The sequence below is a fragment of the Coffea arabica genome, chromosome 10e, assembly GCF_036785885.1.
Source record: "Coffea arabica cultivar ET-39 chromosome 10e, Coffea Arabica ET-39 HiFi, whole genome shotgun sequence".
NCBI classification, from domain to species: Eukaryota; Viridiplantae; Streptophyta; class Magnoliopsida; order Gentianales; family Rubiaceae; genus Coffea; species Coffea arabica.
In genome coordinates, this window is record NC_092328.1 from 19,062,984 (window position 1) to 19,082,196 (window position 19,213).

At 36.5% G+C, this 19,213-nt stretch overlaps 2 protein-coding genes across 3 annotated transcripts; one reads left to right on the forward strand and one right to left on the reverse strand.

Moving 5' to 3' along the window:
- Positions 1-8,880: 8,880 nt before the first annotated feature.
- LOC113711879 (uncharacterized) lies at positions 8,881-12,550 on the forward strand. 2 transcript variants are annotated; one of them, XM_027235111.2, is made up of 3 exons: positions 8,881-10,891; positions 11,006-11,824; positions 12,083-12,550. In XM_027235111.2, the coding sequence occupies exons 1-3, from the start codon at positions 9,274-9,276 to the stop codon at positions 12,388-12,390; spliced, it is 2,745 nt and encodes a 914-aa protein (XP_027090912.1). In that variant the 5' UTR covers positions 8,881-9,273; the 3' UTR covers positions 12,391-12,550. The 2 variants fall into 2 exon arrangements, with proteins under 2 accessions (XP_027090912.1, XP_027090910.1); XM_027235109.2 differs by having other exon boundaries at positions 8,881-11,824.
- A 593-nt stretch (positions 12,551-13,143) lies between these two features.
- On the reverse strand, positions 13,144-18,430 carry LOC113711881 (dihydrolipoyllysine-residue acetyltransferase component 5 of pyruvate dehydrogenase complex, chloroplastic). The gene is made up of 6 exons (XM_027235112.2): positions 17,347-18,430; positions 16,752-16,943; positions 16,549-16,636; positions 13,903-13,973; positions 13,696-13,779; positions 13,144-13,580 (listed from the first exon to the last, which is right to left on the reverse strand). Exons 1-6 carry the CDS (start codon positions 18,229-18,231, stop codon positions 13,476-13,478), a joined length of 1,425 nt encoding a protein of 474 aa, XP_027090913.1. The 5' UTR covers positions 18,232-18,430; the 3' UTR covers positions 13,144-13,475.
- Between the last annotated feature and the right edge of the window lie 783 nt (positions 18,431-19,213).

The window sequence follows — 19,213 nt, forward strand, 5'->3', positions numbered from 1 at the left end:
GCCCGAACGTCGATAAAGGCGCTACTGCACGAGTAGGCCAAGCAAGATCTCTCCAATAGATCAAACTTATCATATTATTCTCATGGCTCACCAAAGTTCCCGACCAAACCCATGCCGGCTCGAGTCCCAAGGTCGGCCTATGGGTTTAGGCATCCCTCATTTAACATTTATGAGTCGAGGAGATTCACTCCAACGACGTATGCAGTCATAGCATACCATTTCATTTCATTCATTCATTCAATACATTCAATCATTTATTCCATTTCAATTGATTCAATCATTTTCAATCAATTCAATTATGGTTCATTTAAATGAGAACGAGTGCGATAAAGTACACACTCGACTCAACAGTTAAAGCCATTCTATTCATAACTGGTAAATTCACATAATTTCAACTATTCATGTACTTGACACTCACCAATCAAAAACAAGGAAGTAATGCCCACTTGAGGGTTCAGGCGTCCACCGTGGGATCCTCTTGAGTGCCTGAGCTATTAAAAATTAACCATTACACACTATCGTTTAAAACCCCTAATTATCAAGAAAGATTGCACTGCTATACAATCTTAGAGAATATCATGAAAATGAGCTTTAATTTTCTCGTAAATCGAGGCTCAAAAGTGGGGTTTAAAAATACAAGAAAAATCTGATTTTCATCTTTGAAATCCAGTGTAAAATGGTCAAACGATATCGAAGGAAAATTGAGAGTTCTAAAAACTCAATTTCCTTTAAGTTCAGAAATTTCAGATTTGACAAGCAATCTTTGAAAAATCGTATCTCACTCTCTGTAGGTCCAAAATTGGAAAACTTGGTACCGTTGGAAAATAGTTTCGAAGTACTAAAAGTTCCTAGAAGACACTTTTCCATGATTCAAAATGAAAGGCATTCGAATTTTGGTTTCAAGTTGCTGATTTGGGCTCCCCGGACAGATTCGGGGTTGGTTTTTGACAAACTTTGGAAATTCGGAAAAATTCACAGAATACGAACTAGCCTCTCAAATTTGAAACTCAATTAGAGTTACAATCAAAGTTTAAAACACAACAAACAAAACAAGAATCGGACTTTTGAGCCAAGATATAGCAGTTCAAAGTTGCTGAAAATTTCTCACTGAACGAGCATTTTCCAGATTTAAAACATAAACTTTGGGACTTCAGTTGGGCATAGAAATGGACTTGGAATGGCACCAAATTTGGTGGTATTACCCTACCATATAAGGGATACTCCTCTGTCAACTTTCACTTGAAAATTCACAAGGGAAGGTAGTTAACTAAACTACCAAAGTTCAAGGAAATCCGATGACAAATCTGTCTTCAAGCTTCCGTTTTCCGTTTTCAAACATTTGGCCAATGAAATCATCTCAAACATGGTTCATTTATGAATAAAATGTCTAAGAAACATCCAAATACATTTGGTAGGCGATTGACACCAAAAGTTTCAAAATAACAAGTCCCCATTCGAAATAAGCCATTGGCTAATCCAAAAATTAGGGTTTTCAATCACTGATGCAGTTCTGTAATTTAGCCACAACTCACTCCATTCAACTTGGAATTGGATGTGGTTGGTGGTGTTGGAAACTACATTCATAAGGCTACAATTTCTCAGAAGAAATCATTCTGAAATTCTGTCCATAACTAGCTCATATTCAAGCAACAATTCACAGCACATAACAGGTTTTCTAACACAGCAGTGAAGCAGGACAGGTAACTTTGAAAAGCTGGTACGGCTCACTCGAGTCAAACCAGGGGATGAATTTTATACTGTTAGAAAATTGGAAGTGTCTAGTTTCTAATGCCACAAACGGCACTCGATTTTGACATTGGAGCAAAGATTTATGGTCATTTAAAATCCGCTGCCAGAGTGACTCTGAACACGTTTTCCAGCTATGAAGAAATTTCGAAATCCAAACATTTATCCAACCAAATCAAGTGATTTTTGGTGGAAACTTTCCACTCAACATATACAACATATCTAAATCAAAATCAAGAAAATTTGACCACCAAAAAATCACACCAAGGGGTACAGCAAGGACAGGGCAGAACCGGCCCTTCTCCCTTTGGTTTTTCCTTTGAATTTCTTTCCACTATTTCGACTTACAACCACTAGATCAACACTTAATCAACATAAATAACATCCAAAATCATAAAATCAGTCCAACATGTCCATTGTGGGATTTCATAGAGCCCACTCAAGTGATTTTCAACAAAATAAAGGTACCCATATGAAGCTACAAGCTTCCAAGTGAAATTTAACTCCCTAGAACTAAGATTTAAAGGTTGGATGATCATTACCTCCTAGATGATGATAACCCAAAAAATTTTGGTCACTAAGCTCCAAGAAAACCGTGGAAATGAAGCTCCTCTCCTAGTCCAAGATGATCTCCAAGTTGTTTTGAGGTTGTGGTATGAATTTGAAGTGATTTGGTGCAAGATTGAGTGAGATGATAAAGAAGTTTTGGGTCTTCTTCCTCCTTGGTGTGGCCGGCTGTCTTGAGAGAGAAAAGAGAGAGTAGAGAGTGTTGTTTAGCTTCTTGAGGAAGATTGGTAGGTGTGAGGGTTAAGTGCTCAAAAGTCAACCCTCCAATAGTGCACGCACGCGCTCGTTTCGTGCCCGTTTCCTCTCGGGTTTGTTTCACTTGTGCATTAAACCTCTAATGCACTTCCATTAACACTATTATTGTCCACTCTTAATAGTCTAAGAATAAATGTTCAAAGTCCCTCAATTAATCGCACGCACGAAAACGCGAACTTTCGATTTGTGCGCGATAAAGCAAAATTTCTAAGAAATTCTTATAACGATAGTATAACTAACTAATACTTGGGTACTTAAACATAAAAATAACCCTTTTAGGGTAAACCAATAAATAAGTGAATAAAATGATAAATAAATAAACAAATAAAAATAAAATTAAGATAAAATACGAGTCCTCACATGAACTTGCCGAGACGAGGGTGTACTTTATCGCCCTTGTCCTCTCTCTTTCTGATTACATGATACTTGTTACATGAATATATATGACTTGCACTTATACATGAACATGTTTTAAGTCGTGAGCACTGAGCGGCTCGAAGTATCACGCCCTATTCGGGTAGGAGGTACCGCTCACCCCGACTCAGTGCTATGATCGACTCAAAGTCGATTGGAGCGTTGTCTCGTCGACCAAATACACGTGTCAGGACACCCCAACCCATCGACTAACCTTGTAACTCGAGCCGGCAAGGGCTTGGTCGAGAAGCTTGGTGAACCTTGGGAAATAATAGCTTGATCTTTTGAGATCTTGCTTGGCATACTCGAATAGTATCGCTACCCTTACATGTTTGGTTCCGGATCCGAATGGGTGTTATATTGGATGGAGGAAGTAAGTGGAGCACTACGGTCGTGTTACTACTCCGTCGACCCCAGATGGCTCAAATTGATCGAGACGTGGAAATAGCTCCTGAGAGCTCCTGCATCCTCCTTGTGTGTTAAATTCCTACTTGTGCACTTAAATGAAATGTCATGTTTAAAGTTGCTTTTAAGCATGTTATTTGATTGATTGGTGTTACTTGCTTGCCTGTTTATTTTCTTGGCCTCATTGAGCGTTCGCTCATCCCTTTAAGTTTGTTTTCCTTAACAGACTTTGGAGGTGGATTGGAGGATCTAGACTAGCGATTTGGTGGAAGCTAGTATATTTTGTATGAATTTGGTGACTCTTAAATTGTAACTTTTGTTACTCTTGGTTGGTGGTTTGTAATGATAATTGTTAACCCTTGAAGTTATGGCTTGTATATTTGAAGTACCTTTTATTTAAGTCGATGGTAGTTTTGTAGCTCTATATTAAGGTTGAACGAGTGCGTGAGTCCTGACAAGAGTTGGGCAGGCGTCCTGCTGATATCCTAGGGATCGCCCTAGGGAGAGGTGGGGGCGTCACAAGAAGAATGAAAAATAGAGTTTAATTGATATGCTAGCAGATCTGGGAGATCTAGCCACAGATCCTTAACTTGGTTTGATGGTGGTTAGGATATTTTCAAGGGTTTTTCTCTACTTTTTCTCAAACTTTAAGCCTCCCAATATATATTACATATGTGGCACAAAACAAGGGCATTTTAGGCACTATGTAACTTCATAAAATACTCTTTAGTTTTCTTAGAATTCTTCTTCTAGAATAGTATTGTATTTGCCAAGTATAGATGAAGATCAAGGTGTAAAAAAGAGGTTACAGAGACTCAATTATGATGGGAGTTTTCTTACCTCAACACTTTAATTCTTGTATTTTGAATTTATATATTGAGTTATTAAACAAGCATGGTGCTTTCTTTCTAGTCTTCCTTCCTTGGACTTGGATGAATCTCTAATTGTTGTTGGATGAATTAGTTAGGTTATTTGTTTTATTCTTTGAGCATGATATTTTATGCTTTTATACTTGATATTTACAATTGTTTGGCCATTAACTATGAGCCATTTTAAGGTGTTGGATGATGAGCTAATGTTATTGTTCAATACTAGTTTATAAAAGGATACAATTTCAATTGTAGATTCACCATTGAAGAAATACACCATTATGGTCTGTTACAAATAGTTTCACAGATTTTAATGAACTTATAGTTGATTTTATCCTACAAAAGTAAGATATAGAATTATTATAGGTATGGTAGATATATTGGAGAAAGCAGGCATCCGTACATTCGGAAATTATACCATTTTTTAGTCAAAGGAAGTTCAATTAATTAGATTATTTCACTAGCATAAGTTAGGTGGAAATTTGATGTCCTAATAGCTTTTGATAGTACTTTTTAATTTTTTATCATATATTTGTTGTTTAAATTTATTTATTGCATTTTTATCAATCTAAATAATAGAGAAATTCGATAATAGTTAGTAATTAGTTAATTTTTCCTAAAGGATCAACACTCAAATACTTCCTATACTCAAATACAACTTGCGCACTTGTAGCAATGAAAGTTTAAGTATAATCAGAACTCCGCAATCAATAAAGTTTTAACAAGATTATTACTGCTTGAAAAATGACAAGAACATCTTTTTTTTTTTTTTTTTTTTTTGCTTCTTAGTCAAGATGGAGGTGAAAATCATTTTAGCTCTACTTTCACTATTGACTTTTTCTACGGAATATTTTCTCATCTTGTGATCTTTATGTGTTGCACTACAGCTTTGGCCATCTGATATTCTACAATTTTTCATGGATTTCAAAATAGTACTTCACCATTTTGACATCGGCAAACTAATTATTTTAAGATAGAGTTTATTGGACTTACTACATGTTTTCAACAAGCATATGTTATAGTGTACGGCTGTAATTGCATATGTGAGAAATACTTATTTTTTTAATGTTTTAAGCAGATGAGTACGTACTCAAGAGAGGTAAATTTTAGAGGAGAGGGATTGGTTAAGTAGTATGGGAGAAGGGAGTGTAAGTGAGAAATATCATGTTCGAAATTTCCCACTGATTAAAAAAACAAAAGAAAGAAGCAAGATCTATGTCCTCTCCTCTCTATTTTGGAAATTAATAAAATTTTGGGTAGCAAAAAAAAATAAAAATACCTTTAGTATTTTGGTAAAAAGATTTAAAAAAAACTTTAGTATTTTGGTAAAAAAAAAAAAAAAAAGTAGATGAGTATTACCACGTATCTTTCCCTATGAAAGCCATACGAATGATGAAACGAATTATTTATGGGCCTAGCTTATGTCTTGCACAGCAAAACTTATTTGATTTGCTGACAAACAATTTAAAATCGGTTTCTTGATTACATTTTCACCTCATATAAATATTTATTTGAAAGAAAACTACCAACCAAATTGAGAATTTAGGGTGATAAATTATAAAACCTATAAAGTAGGTCTAAACTCTAATATCTATTTCGAACAAATTTCTTGTCTTCACTATTTTTAGAGAAAATAAATAAATATATGATGATTGACCCTAAACATCATTGAACTAGTAAATAGTGAAACATCAGGGAACCTTGTTGCACAAAGTTGTTACAATTATTCCTCTACTCCGCAGACGAATTAGCGGTCGTTGTGGAAAAGATTGAAGACAAACCAATTGAAGCAACTTGGACGACTTGGTCAACTTGGACGCGTTCACAACAATTCACTGCCCATTTTCTAGCCTCTATTTTATAAAGGGTTGCCACATAAATACGAAATGGACCCCCCAAAGACTTTGACGTTGAAAACTAACCTTTGTGAAGTCTACATCTTCTCTTTGTGAGCGTCGCAGTCAACAAGTTACACTACTGTTTTTTGAAGTTCCAAAACTATAATTGGTTTCGGATCCTTGAAACTTATCTATATTGCGTTTAGGCACTGACATTTCCAGAAACTAATTGTATACCCCCATTACATATAACAGTTCCAGTTGCACGGCTTTAATTTTCTGCAAAGGACAAATATTCCTTTGGTCCATAGCTGAAATCGAAGCAATATGCAGAGGGAAAAGACAAAACGAAACCAAACAAAAAATATTCAAAAAAAATGAAGAGAAATGAAGTGTACAAGGAAAGAAATTTTGATAGAATCATCACTTTTTTTTTTTTTTTGCCTTTCTATGTAAGATACATGATGGTGAACAAATATCAGTCTGTGCTTGCATCATAGTACAAGAATTATAGCATATACATGCTCAAAGTCTATCGAGATTATAGGGGGCAAATCAACCCATTTAATTAAATTTATCCATACCCGCCCATGAATAGATGGGTATGGGTATCTTAAGTTTTTGCATTTGGGTATAAATAGGTTACCCAATAATACCCATTTAATAGATGGGCATGAGTATCTTAAGTTTTTGCATATGGGTATAAATGGGTTACTCAATAATACCCATTTATTAAATGGGTATTATTGGATAATCCATCAAATCCAATTAATCCATTTAGAATTGTTTTCCCCCAAATCTCCTCTCTTCCCCCGCCCATTTTTTTTTTCAGATTTTTCATTTTGTTATGATGTTAACTACTTTTATTTCATTATTATTATTATTTGTTGGTTTTATTTTATCATTATTTTTCTCTTAATTTGTTAACTTACTCATTTTTTAGCATTACCAATTTATGATAAGTTTTAGCCTCTTTTTCTACATTTCCAAAATGAAATTTTAAATTTACATATGAAAAAAAATATTAGGGGTTCAAAATTTTTGGATTAAGTTTTTATGTTAATTTTTATAGTACTTAATTTAAATTTTTATATTCTTATTATTCAATTATTAAATAGTATGTAATTTTGCGACATAGAGTACGGATAGGAAAAAAATTGATAATTAGGCTTATTGAACATTATAAGTAAATATTTAAAACTAATAATGGGTGCAAAGAATGGTATAAATTGATAACTTCGTTTGCAAAAATGAATTTAAATGAGTTTACAAAAAGTTAAAATAAATGGGTAATTGGGTTACCCAATTCATTTTTTGACTTACCCATTTATACGCATCTAATTAAATGGGTAGACTCACTTATACCCATTACCCATTTTACCGAACCCAAACCCGCCTAAGTCACCCATTTTGACACCTCTAATCGAGATGTTGTGATTCCCTAATTAGAATCTCTCATATTTAAGAACTAATGAAGAAGTTACAATTATAATGAATCTCTCATATTTTTAAAGTAAATTATAATGAACCTAAGATAGTAATGATACAAATAAATTACAATTCAAAAGTACTACAAATTAGTCCAAAATTGGTGGGATAAATACTAAAATAGAATTAGAAGAAACTCACATATAGTGAGCCTTGAATTTTAAATCTCTACTTTTTAAAGTCCCAATTTTGACTATTGAACCAAAACCTCATCAGCAAGGATTTTCTAGTTCTTTTCAAGGCTTGATTGATGAATTAGAAGAACACTTGTCACTCCACTAATATTACGTTAATCATAGCTTTTGACACCATTCTTTATTGTGACGTGATATATGTGAAATAAAATATAATTGAAAATAAGAATTGATGGTTCAAAAATATATTTACGATGCAAATAAAATAATATTTCAGAAAATTGTGTATCCAAACATTTAGGTTGCAAACGTGAGGCCTCGCAATCCTATTAAGCAAACTTACCAAAAAACCCCTTGTGGTTAAGTCAACTTACGGAAAAACCCCCTATGGTTACATGTTACTTTTATTTATTTATTTTGTGTTTAGGAATAAGGTAAGTTGTATTTGGAAGATTTTATTTATTTATTTTATGTATAGAAATAAGGTGAGTTTTATTTGAAATTATTTATTTATTTATTTTATGTATAGAAATTAGGAGAGTTGTATTTGGGAGTTTTGGATTTTCTTGAAAATTTTATAAGTTCTAAGGGGTTTAGTAAGTATATCAGCTAAAATTTTGATTTAAAAATTATTTTCCATGTCAAGCAACCTCAAACTCATTAATTTAAATGATTTTTGTCAATTTTTCACATTAGTTCAATTTACGAGGTATTGGATTGTATGATTTAAAATCATTAGGGATTTTTCTGTAGGTTTGATTAACCACAAGAAATTTTTCTATATTATAACTCTAAGTGTATAATAGATATATCAACTAAAAATTTGTTTGTTTCCAATACAAATACTCTAGAAAGAAGCGCGTGTATTCAAACCCGTTATCAAATAACAAGGTATCGGAGTGTATGTTTTAAAACTATATGAGACTTTTTTATATGTTCGCTTAATCTCAAGGGATTTTTCTATATTTTACCCAAAAGTTTATGTCCACGAAAATTTTGACAAAATTACGTGGCCTCAAAGCCATGCTTTTGTAAGTGATTGGGGATTCTAGTTAATTTCCCATGAACCAAAAGCGTTCTTAGTACTTCAAATATCAGAGAAGCAATCAATAATATGAACAGATCGTAGTGGTCCAAATCTAATTAGCACAAGTAAAGATCAATTTCCACAAAACACACCATTGGTAGCCTAGTCTTCTTTCCCACCCCTTGTTTTCTTTCCGTCAACTCCTTTTTTCCTTCCTGGTCCTTTTCAAGCTTCAACCCCTTAACAGTAAGTCCGGTCAATGCCGTTGCGAGTGTGCTCACATTTTCCACAGTCTGTGGTCTTCTGTCTCAATATGTTCAAAACCCCCCCGGAATACAAAAATCATCGATTCCTTTATCCCTGAGTTTTTGCTGCCTTCTTTTCACAGATTCCCAAAGGCATCTGAAAAAAATAAAACAAAAACAACTTCTTGACAAAAATACTTAGAAAACGTGCATAGTTTATCCCTTTAAAAAACAATCAGGCAGCTGCTAGTTTGAGACACAGCAACAAAGAAGGCAAAAAAAATCATGAGCAGGTATGAAAACGTCAGTTTTACACTTTCTTTCTTCTTCTTCTTTCAGCTGGTGTTCTCTCAGCTACCTTCAAAGCAAATTGCCACCATGACTAATCTTTATGAGATGCTTCAGAATAATAGTGGGAATTCATCATTTCGATGGAGTAATGCGAAAAAAGACTCTAATCCATGTTCATGGGTGGGAGTTTCATGCAGTTCAAGCAACTCCTCTGTAACTGAACTTTCTTTACCATTGTTTTCAATATCTAGCTCAGAAATTCTGCCTGTTATTTGCCAGATTGATAGCTTAGAATCTCTTGACATCTCTAATAATCATTTGAGCTCAATCCCAGATGTGTTTGTCTCTTCCTGTGGTGGGATCAGTGGTTTGAAACTGCTGAATATTAGTAGGAACGAATTGGGTGGCTCTTTGCCTACTTTTAATGGTTTTCAAAAGTTAGAGGTCTTGGACTTGTCTCGTAATTCTCTGATGGGGAACATCAATTTGCAATTCGATGGGTTGGATTCTCTGAAGAGTTTGAACCTGAGCTACAACAAATTCACTGGACCTCTACCAATCAATCTTGGGAAAAACAATCTTTTACAAGAACTTCAGCTATCTACTAATGGTTTTCAAGGTGAAATCCCGGTAGGGCTAGTGAAATATGGTAATTTATCTCTGATTGATCTTAGTCACAATGAACTTTCAGGATTAATCCCTGAGAGATTTGGAGAGCTTTCCAAGCTCCAAATATTGGTTCTCTCAGGAAGCAATTTGAGAGGTGAAATTCCTAAGCTCCTTGTAAAGATTCAAACACTATTCCGATTTGCTGCGAACCAGAATAATTTTGTTGGAAATATTCCTCCTGGGATTACTACGTATCTCAGGAATTTGGACCTCAGTTTCAACAACCTAAGTGGAACCATTCCCCAAGACCTTTTATCCCCACCCAATTTGCTGTCAGTAGATTTGTCTTCCAATTTGTTAGAGGGGCCAATACCAACAGAGATCTCTTTAAGCCTCTTCAGGTTGAGGTTGGGAGGCAATTTATTAAATGGGACAGTCTCATTTCGATCATATGGAAACCTTACCAAATTGACCTATTTGGAGCTGGACAACAACAGTCTAACAGGCGAAATACCTCCTGAATTGGGCTTATGCCGAAGTTTAGCTCTCTTGAATTTAGCCCAGAATAGGCTGACTGGGGTCTTGCCTGTACAATTGGGTAATCTTGCCAATCTTCAAGTTTTATACCTTCAGAAGAATAAGTTGGTTGGAGTTATCCCTCATCAGTTTACACAGTTACACAGTTTGCAGAGAATGAATTTCAGTTCAAATTCAATTGGTGGCTCAATTCCTGCTTCAATTTCCAAATTGCAAAATCTAACAAACTTGGACTTGCGACATAATAATCTGAGTGGTCCAATTCCCATTTCCATTCGCACTCTGAATCTCCTATTGGAACTTCAACTTGGAAATAACCAACTCAGTGGAGATGTTCCAGCAATGCCATCATCATTGCAGATTGCTCTGAATCTCAGCAACAATTTATTTGGCGGGCCTATTCCCGTGTCGCTATCTGGATTGATCGCATTGGAGGTTTTGGATCTTTCGAATAACAAATTTTCAGGTGTAATCCCGAACTTCCTCACTGAAATGGCAGGCTTAACGCAACTTGTACTTTCAAACAACCAACTTTCTGGAGATATTCCGAAGTTTAAACAATATGTTACGGTTGTGACAGGTGGAAATAAGGGTCTAAACCAAGCACCATCAAATGCTCCTCCTGCATCATCAAAGAAAAAGAGAACTGTTTCAGTTGGTGTGGTTATAGGAGCAGCAGTTGCTGCTGCCTTGGCTGCTGGTCTGCTCACATTAATTGTTATTTCTATATCAAGACGGTATTACAGGGTCAATGACATGCACCTGCAATCAGAAGAGGCCGCTTCTGAACAGCAAGTAATCCTCGGAAATCTGTTGACTGCAAATGGCATTCATAGGTCAAACATAGACTTTATGAAAGCCATGGAGGCGGTGGCAAACAACTCAAATATCATCTTGAAGACAAAGTTCTCGACCTACTACAAAACTGTCATGCCATCTGGTGCAAACTATCTGGTCAAGAAGCTTACTTGGAGTGACAAGATATTTCAATTGGGCAACCATGAAAGGTTCGGAGAAGAGCTTGAAGTGATTGGGAAATTGAGTAATTCAAATGTCATGATCCCTCTGGCCTATGTGTTGACTGTGGATAGTGCTTATCTCTTCTATGACTTTGCCCCGAAGGGTACCCTTTTTGATCTTCTTCATGGTAACTCGGAAAGTGCCTTGCATTGGGCAAGTCGTTACAGCATAGCCATTGGAGTAGCTCAAGGTTTAACCTTTCTGCACGGATGCCCTTCCGGTTCAATTCTGCTCCTTGACCTTTCCAGCAAAAGTATTCTGCTGAAGTCTCTGAATGAGCCTCAGATTGGAGATATTGAGCTCTGCAAAGTTATTGATCCTTCAAAGAGTACTGGAAGTCTTTCTACAGTGGCTGGATCTGTTGGATATATTCCACCAGGTAATACAAATGCCTAGACTTTATATCTCTATGAAATCATTTTTGCACAGAGTCCGCAGATTGTATGAGATCGAGTTTTGCAGTTTTTCTTTTGGTATTCTGATGTTAAAAGCATGCATTCTGATTCAATTGTACGAGTCTCATGAAGTTTTTCTGATATGATGCATCTTTAACTCCATCTTCCTGCTCATTGAATCAAATTTATCTATGCCCCATAAACTGTAAGCAAATTCATCAAAGTTGTGCTCTGGATTGCAGAATATGCATACACTATGAGAGTTACGATGCCTGGAAATGTCTACAGCTTTGGAGTACTCCTGCTTGAACTACTCACAGGAAAGCCAGCAGTCAGTCAGGGGACTGAACTGGCCAAGTGGGTTCTGAGCAACTCTGCGCAGCAAAACAAATGGGACAACATTCTTGACTTTAGTGTGATCAAAACATCTCTTGCAGTTAGGAGTCAAATGCTTGCAGTCCTGAAGGTAGCACTCGCTTGTGTCAGTGCATCACCAGAGGGTAGACCGAAAATGAAGAGTGTGCTGAGAATGGTCCTAAATGCCAGATAACTCTCTGCATTTTTGCCACACATTGCCATACATCAGTGAGCTGCATACAACCTTTTGGTTTTTATTTAGCCTCTTTTTTCTATATGAATATGTCTCTAATACGTATATAAAAGAAAGCTTTAGGATGAGCATATACCAAATCCTACAAACTTTACCCTAATTTTCGGCTTCTGTTCTTCTCCCCCTCCACTATCAAACTGGTTTGCAAAAGCATGCTTGTGAAAATTGTTCGTCTCTGCACTCTACAAAAGAGTACTTGTTATGAAAAAAGATAATTGACAACAAAATCTAGCTATAACAAAGTTTTAGAAGACGTTTTCATTCAAAACATCCTTGTCTGCTGTACACTAGAAATGTGACCTCCAGCATTAATAGATCAATTTACGTACTGAAAGTCCATTTCGCAGACAATAGAAAAAATTTCATTGAATTGAATGCCAATGGCAAGCATGGAAAAAGACATTTAGAGCATATGATAACCAAAGAGGGAAAAAAAAAAAAAAAAAAAAACTACGACAGTCAGAGAGTCAATGGTAACATCACAGAAGATAATACAGTGCTTAAGTTTAGTGCTACCTGTTCAAAAAAGAAAAAACAAAAATTGCCGTAAATTTTTTATATCCCCCAAAATGGTTGGCGTAGGAACTCAAAATTCGTATATCAAAGTTCACAGCATGCAGTGGGCGTGCTTGCGTTCAATCAAAATTTGCTTTTTTAAAGCAAAATTTTAAATGTCTACTTTGAACAACATCAGAGTCCCGCAACATCTTCATAAATTGCTCAGCAAACCAATGAAAGCATCCCCATTTAAAGAATTACAAGACAATGACGAGGACCATAAGAGGCTACAACTAATCACAACAAAGGAAAAAGTGAAAGTTCGAATTCACATGAATTATCTGATGCGGTTGATGCTAAGAAAATCACTCAAGAATTGTGTTGATGTTCTTCAACAATACACTTGAGTTATCATTCCGGAATTAGATTCTGAATTGTCTTCGAGGGCGCAAATGTTCACGTGCAACTAGCGCCATTTGAAAGGTAATACACTACAAAAACTTGATTCTCCCGCAATGATGAAAAATCTAAAGTGTAAGATCTTTAGGATCTTCAATTATCTTAGCTAAAGTTTGCAAGAAGGAAGCAAGGTCTGCACCATATATGACACGATGATCTGCGGTGACATTTACCTGCGAAAATTGCATGTCTCATGTTAAAATGCCAGTAGCAAGTTTCAGGTCCAAGACGCAAATAAAATAAATTATAATTAACAAAATATGATCTATGATATAAAAATAAAATTACCTGCATTTGGTTTTTCATGCCAATCCGGCCATCTTTGGTGGCAACAACAGTGGGCTGAGATGCTCCAACAGCCATAATAGCTCCCTAGAAATGAGTTAAGACAATATACCATACAGATGACTTTTTGTATTACATATCCAGAATCTATGTGCCAATTACCAGCCAAAAGCAAGAAAGAAACAGACTAATTTAATTCCTAGCACTTACAGTTCCTGGGGGTAAGATGGCATCAAAGCGATCAACCCCAAACATTCCAAGGTTAGATAGAGTGAAAGTGCCTGCAATAGGCAAAAATATTGATCATCTTTGGATTGTTACTGAAAGACAGGTGTAAACACAGTATGAAGAAATGGTCAGCATATGATCCAGTTTACAAAGAACATTGATACCCAGCAGCAGAAAGATACTTATTCTCCAGGAATATAAGAAGCTAAGTTTGACCATCTATTAAATCTTTTTTCTTGTACTTGATTCATTTGTCTGCACAAAATTTAGGTATGAAGTTCTGAGGAATTCAAAAGCAGACACTAACAGAAGGGAGAAAAGACAATAAAAGGGGGAGAAAGAATAGCAGGATAAGAATCAGTTCGTAAAGTTGCCATTTACAGAATGGCCATTTTGAAAATGGGATCCATAAGTACAATTCAAGACAATGAAGACTGCATATAAACCTATATTTTGGCATGCAGATTCAAGAAGAAAATACCATTTAGGCCATTGTAATGCACATCCTGGAAGCATATATAATATTAAGAAAGTAAATAAGAAGTATGAATTTATTCAGGGTACAGAGAATTGCAAAAATTGCATCATGTTATTATGTAAGTCCAGGAAGAAATTTAACAGGTTTCTCCATCGACAAAAGATTAAGCTGGAGATATCCACTTGATTGCCTTTTGAGATGATCCAGAGCATTGGAAGCAGACAGTGATGGAGTCGGGGATAATTTTTCAGATGGGGCACAAATAGCTAAAAGTAGCTATGTATGTATTCAATAAGACATAAAAGCATACTAGGGACCTGCTAATGCCTACGACTAATTAAAGTACCACATTTTTTGCTACCCACGAGTGGCTTATAACTACTTAAAAACAATTGCTTTTACTTGTAGTCATTATTAAATCCGTGGATTACGTATGTTGTTTATTTTAGAAATAATTGCTTCCAAACTACTTAGACACATGAATATATTGACTTTCTACAAACTATAGACACATGTACACATTGATTTTCTACTTACAGATATTTTCCTTTGGTCAGTGGAGGCACATTTACAAATCATTGAAGTTAAAAACCAACATTTTCAGAAAATTTCAAACTTATAATTAACATTTTGTTTTGGCCAGAGTGGACACATAGCAAACTGGCCAATATATGTACATCTGCCAAAGGAAGCAAATCAATGAAGAGAGCATGATGGTAATCTAAAAAATTACTAGAAAGTGCCCCGTATTGGTAACTAACTTAAGTATTACAATAACAGCGACAGACCCTCTAGACCTTTGTTTCAGGTTCTATGTGAATCTTGTAGCCCTAAGTGTGCATCTTGTTTGCAATCACTCCAAACTTTAACAACGTCGCATTTTTAAATTGGTTATCAGCGTCAGCTACATGGGCATAAACAATATTGTATGATGAGCAAGATTTGACATCTAGAAGAGCCTATGCTGGAGGAACAAACAAGTTTCTAAGCTCACATGGGATACCAACAAAAAATTGGTTGGATGTCTGAACATGGAAATGGTCTGAGGATCTCAACAAGAGTTTAGGGACTATCATTCATAATTGTTGTAATGGGGCAAATTTTAATACTATGAATTAAAAGTACATCACATGAAAACTACATGATGTTTTATATTAAAAGCACATTCACATGACAACTCAGATAGCAGATAGCACATTTACTAGTATATGCTGAAAAAGTCAAAACAAAACACAACGTTTTAACTCTATCTCTCTCTTGTCAACTCCCAAATAAGCAGCCTCTTAAGCTAACTAAAAGATCCGTGTCATGAAACAAGATTATCCACATCTTTGCTTGATGTGCAGACTTCCTGTTTAGGAAACTGGTTTCTTTTCAGAGTATTTATTACTTTCTCAATATACAGGTAACTAGACTTGAGACTCCTTCACTCCCCCTGGCACCCCAACCCCAATCTCAATCCTCCTCTTCAAAAAGACATATATAGAGGAAAAGTGACTAAGAAAACTTCAGAATAGAAAAAAAGCAATAAAGCAAGATAGCAAGTATCATGGATACCTACCCCCCCCCCCTCCCAAAAGAACCCCAATCTCAATCTTCTTCAAAATGACATATATAGAGGAAAAGTGACTAAGAAAAACATTAGAATAGGAAAAAGAAATAAAGAAAGAGAATAAGTATCCTAGATATCTGGCAATGGAAATCACCGGGACAAATGAGTTGCACTCTGCATCAAATTTTAGCTAACATAGATTGATGTAGTAACAATTCTGCATATATTCACATTTAGATAACCATCTTTGTGTCATGCAACTTCAGTTTCAAACAAGTTTGAGTGGGACTTGTATCAAAGACAACATGACTGTTTCTATTTATGTTTTCCGAGTTAATTTTTGGTACTAATAGACAACAAATAATGCCTTCTTACTTAGTGGATCTTAACATATAGACCTTGTGAGCAAGATAATAACAGATTAGACCTCTGACAGCCGCAAAACTCATGGTGTTGCAAAATCAGATCCACTAAACCAAGTTGCCAGTAACTGTCAGCGATGAAATTCGAGCAATTAACTAGTAAGCAAAGACAAACACATCAAGGACCTGTGAAATTAACTAAGCAAAAAGTAGATTCATATGTAATACAGGAATACCTGTGCTATATTCATGCGGTTGCAGCTGCTTTGCCCGTGCCTTGTCAACTAACTCTTTCCACTTTCTTGACAAAGAATATATATCAACCTACATTACAATAGCAAAATTCAAAGCTCACATTGCAGTATCCATAACATAGACAATCTACAACCTTTCAGAACCAATCCAGGATATAAAAATTAAGGTTAGCAAGTCAAATAACCTTATCAGCATCTTGAAGCACAGGTGTAATCAACCCACCATCCATGGCCACCGCAACTGCAATATTGATACTACTATTGTATGTAAAGCTTTTACCATCTCTACAACTCGAGTTTACAACAGGATTTTGAACCAATGCAAGTGCTGTTGCCTTGGCCAGTAAAGCTGTCATAGTCACTCCCTTCGATTTAATCTGAATCATTCTCAAAGTTAGATAATCATCATAAGTTTTACAAAACCACATCATTGACCACACAATCAAGCCCCAAGGCAAAGGATAAGTACTCCCTCCACGTTAAGTTTTAACTATCCAAACAAAGCCTATAGAAGATTAGACTATGAAACCGATCCCCTAGCAATACTACCATTGCAGAAACATCACAGAACTTCACAAAGTTACCACTACTTCATAATATGTGTGCCTACTCCAACAATATTCATTTGAATCAATAATGTTTCTTTAACACATGATCATTTTGCATCTCTACAATAATAAACACACAAATGACAAAACTTCCTAAGAAATAAACTAGCAAACCAAGAATCCATTCAATAATCCATAAGAAACAATAATAACCCAAGATATCACATTTTACCTTCTTATATAAAGCATCAAGCGCATCCGTTGTAATTGTATATCCAACTCTAAACGTTGGCACGGCCAAACTCTCCACCATATTCCTACTCACAGCATTCTGCATTGTTGTAAACGGCACTGTTGATCCCAACTCCACTCCAGGAAGTGCTGCAGCAGCCGCAGCGTTATCACTACTGGCCGTGGCCACCTCACTTGCCGCCAAAGTTGCAGCCGCTTCAACATCCTTAGCCACCACTCTCCCATTAGGCCCGCTCCCAACAACACCCCGCAAATCCACACCCAATTCCTTGGCCAATTTCTTAGCATAGGGCGACGCCACCACCCTCTTCCCCCCTTCTGACGCCGGGTGCACCGCCGTCCCTATTGCTGGCGCCACCACTTGCTCAGCCACCTTCTTCTGCTTCTCAACCCCAACTGATTCACTCGACACGACACTTTCTGTGACGGCCGGGGCAGCTGCCACCTCCTCCGGAGCGGCCGACTTCTGGGCTTGCTCAAGGGCAACGGCAATTTCCTCCTCGGATTCAGCTAAAAGGGCAATTGCGGAACCAACTGGAGCGGAGGAGCCTTCATCAACAATAATGGCAGCTAAGTAGCCATCGTAGAAGGACTCGACGTCCATGTCGGCTTTGTCGGACTCAACGACGACGACAGATTCGCCTTTGGAGAGCTTGTCGCCTTGGGACTTGACCCAGCTGACGATTTTTCCCTCAGTCATGGTGGAGCTGAGGGCGGGCATGAAAATCTCTCGGATCTTGGATCTGGGAACAAACCGGATAGTGGGTCGGGTTGTATGGACATTTGGGAGGACAGAGGACCGGTGGTGGTGGTGGAGAGACGGGGGTTTAGTGGGGATGAAGGCTGTTCGGAGAAGGTGAGACATTGTGAGTGTGGGTTAGCGCGTGAGTGTGTGAAAATGGGATTGCGTGAGTGTGTAGAAAATGGGGGAAAATTGATGGGGGGGATTATTGGTTCATTGGTTTAAGAGAACGGTGGGAAAGGGAGGGAGTCTGGTTCTCGAATGCATCGAAAGAGGAGGCGGAGGTCTCAACCAAGTTAACGGTGGATGGTGATGATATGTAAGCATACGTTTTTGTTTGGCTTGATTTTGTGTGCGAACGAAAGAGGGGCATATTTTTTGTCCTCTTTCTTTTTTTACTTTTTCCTTCAGTTCAGGGATAAATTTGGGACAAATTATAAGCCTGTTTGGAACCCGAGTTTTTTACTAAAAAATTTAGGCACTAATTTTTTAACAAGTTTAATTACAGCAACCTAAAAAAAATTATCAAATTTTTTAACCTACACACTTCAAAATATCTAATACACAAAAACTTCCTCTTTTCTTTCTCTTTCTCCCCCACCCCCATCCACCACACCTTCATCGCCGGTCACCACCTCTGCCGCTGCTTCTGGCGCCGGTCACTTATTCCAGTGCCGGCTTTCCTTTTTTTTTTTCCCTTTCTCTCTCTCTCCCCCTTTGATCGATCTGCAACCCCTCTCTTTTCTTTTTTCTTTTTTTTTTCTCTCCCTCCCCTCTCCTTCCCTCCCTTGTGAGGACCCGAATTTTTCTTATTTTTATTTTAGTTTACTGGCCTAATTAATTATTTACTCACCCGTTTTCTCTGAATATTTTATTCCAACCTTTTTAGACCCAAATACATGAAATTATGGCTTACATGTATTTTTAAAATGACTTGTTACAAAATTTAATTTTGAAAGTTCGTTTAGTGAGAATAGTGGATGCTAGACCCAAATACATGAAATTATGGCTTACATGTATTTTTAAAATGACTTGTTACAAAATTTAATTTTGAAAGCTCGTTTAGTGAGAATAGTGGATGCGCGTTTGGGGACAATAATCGAAT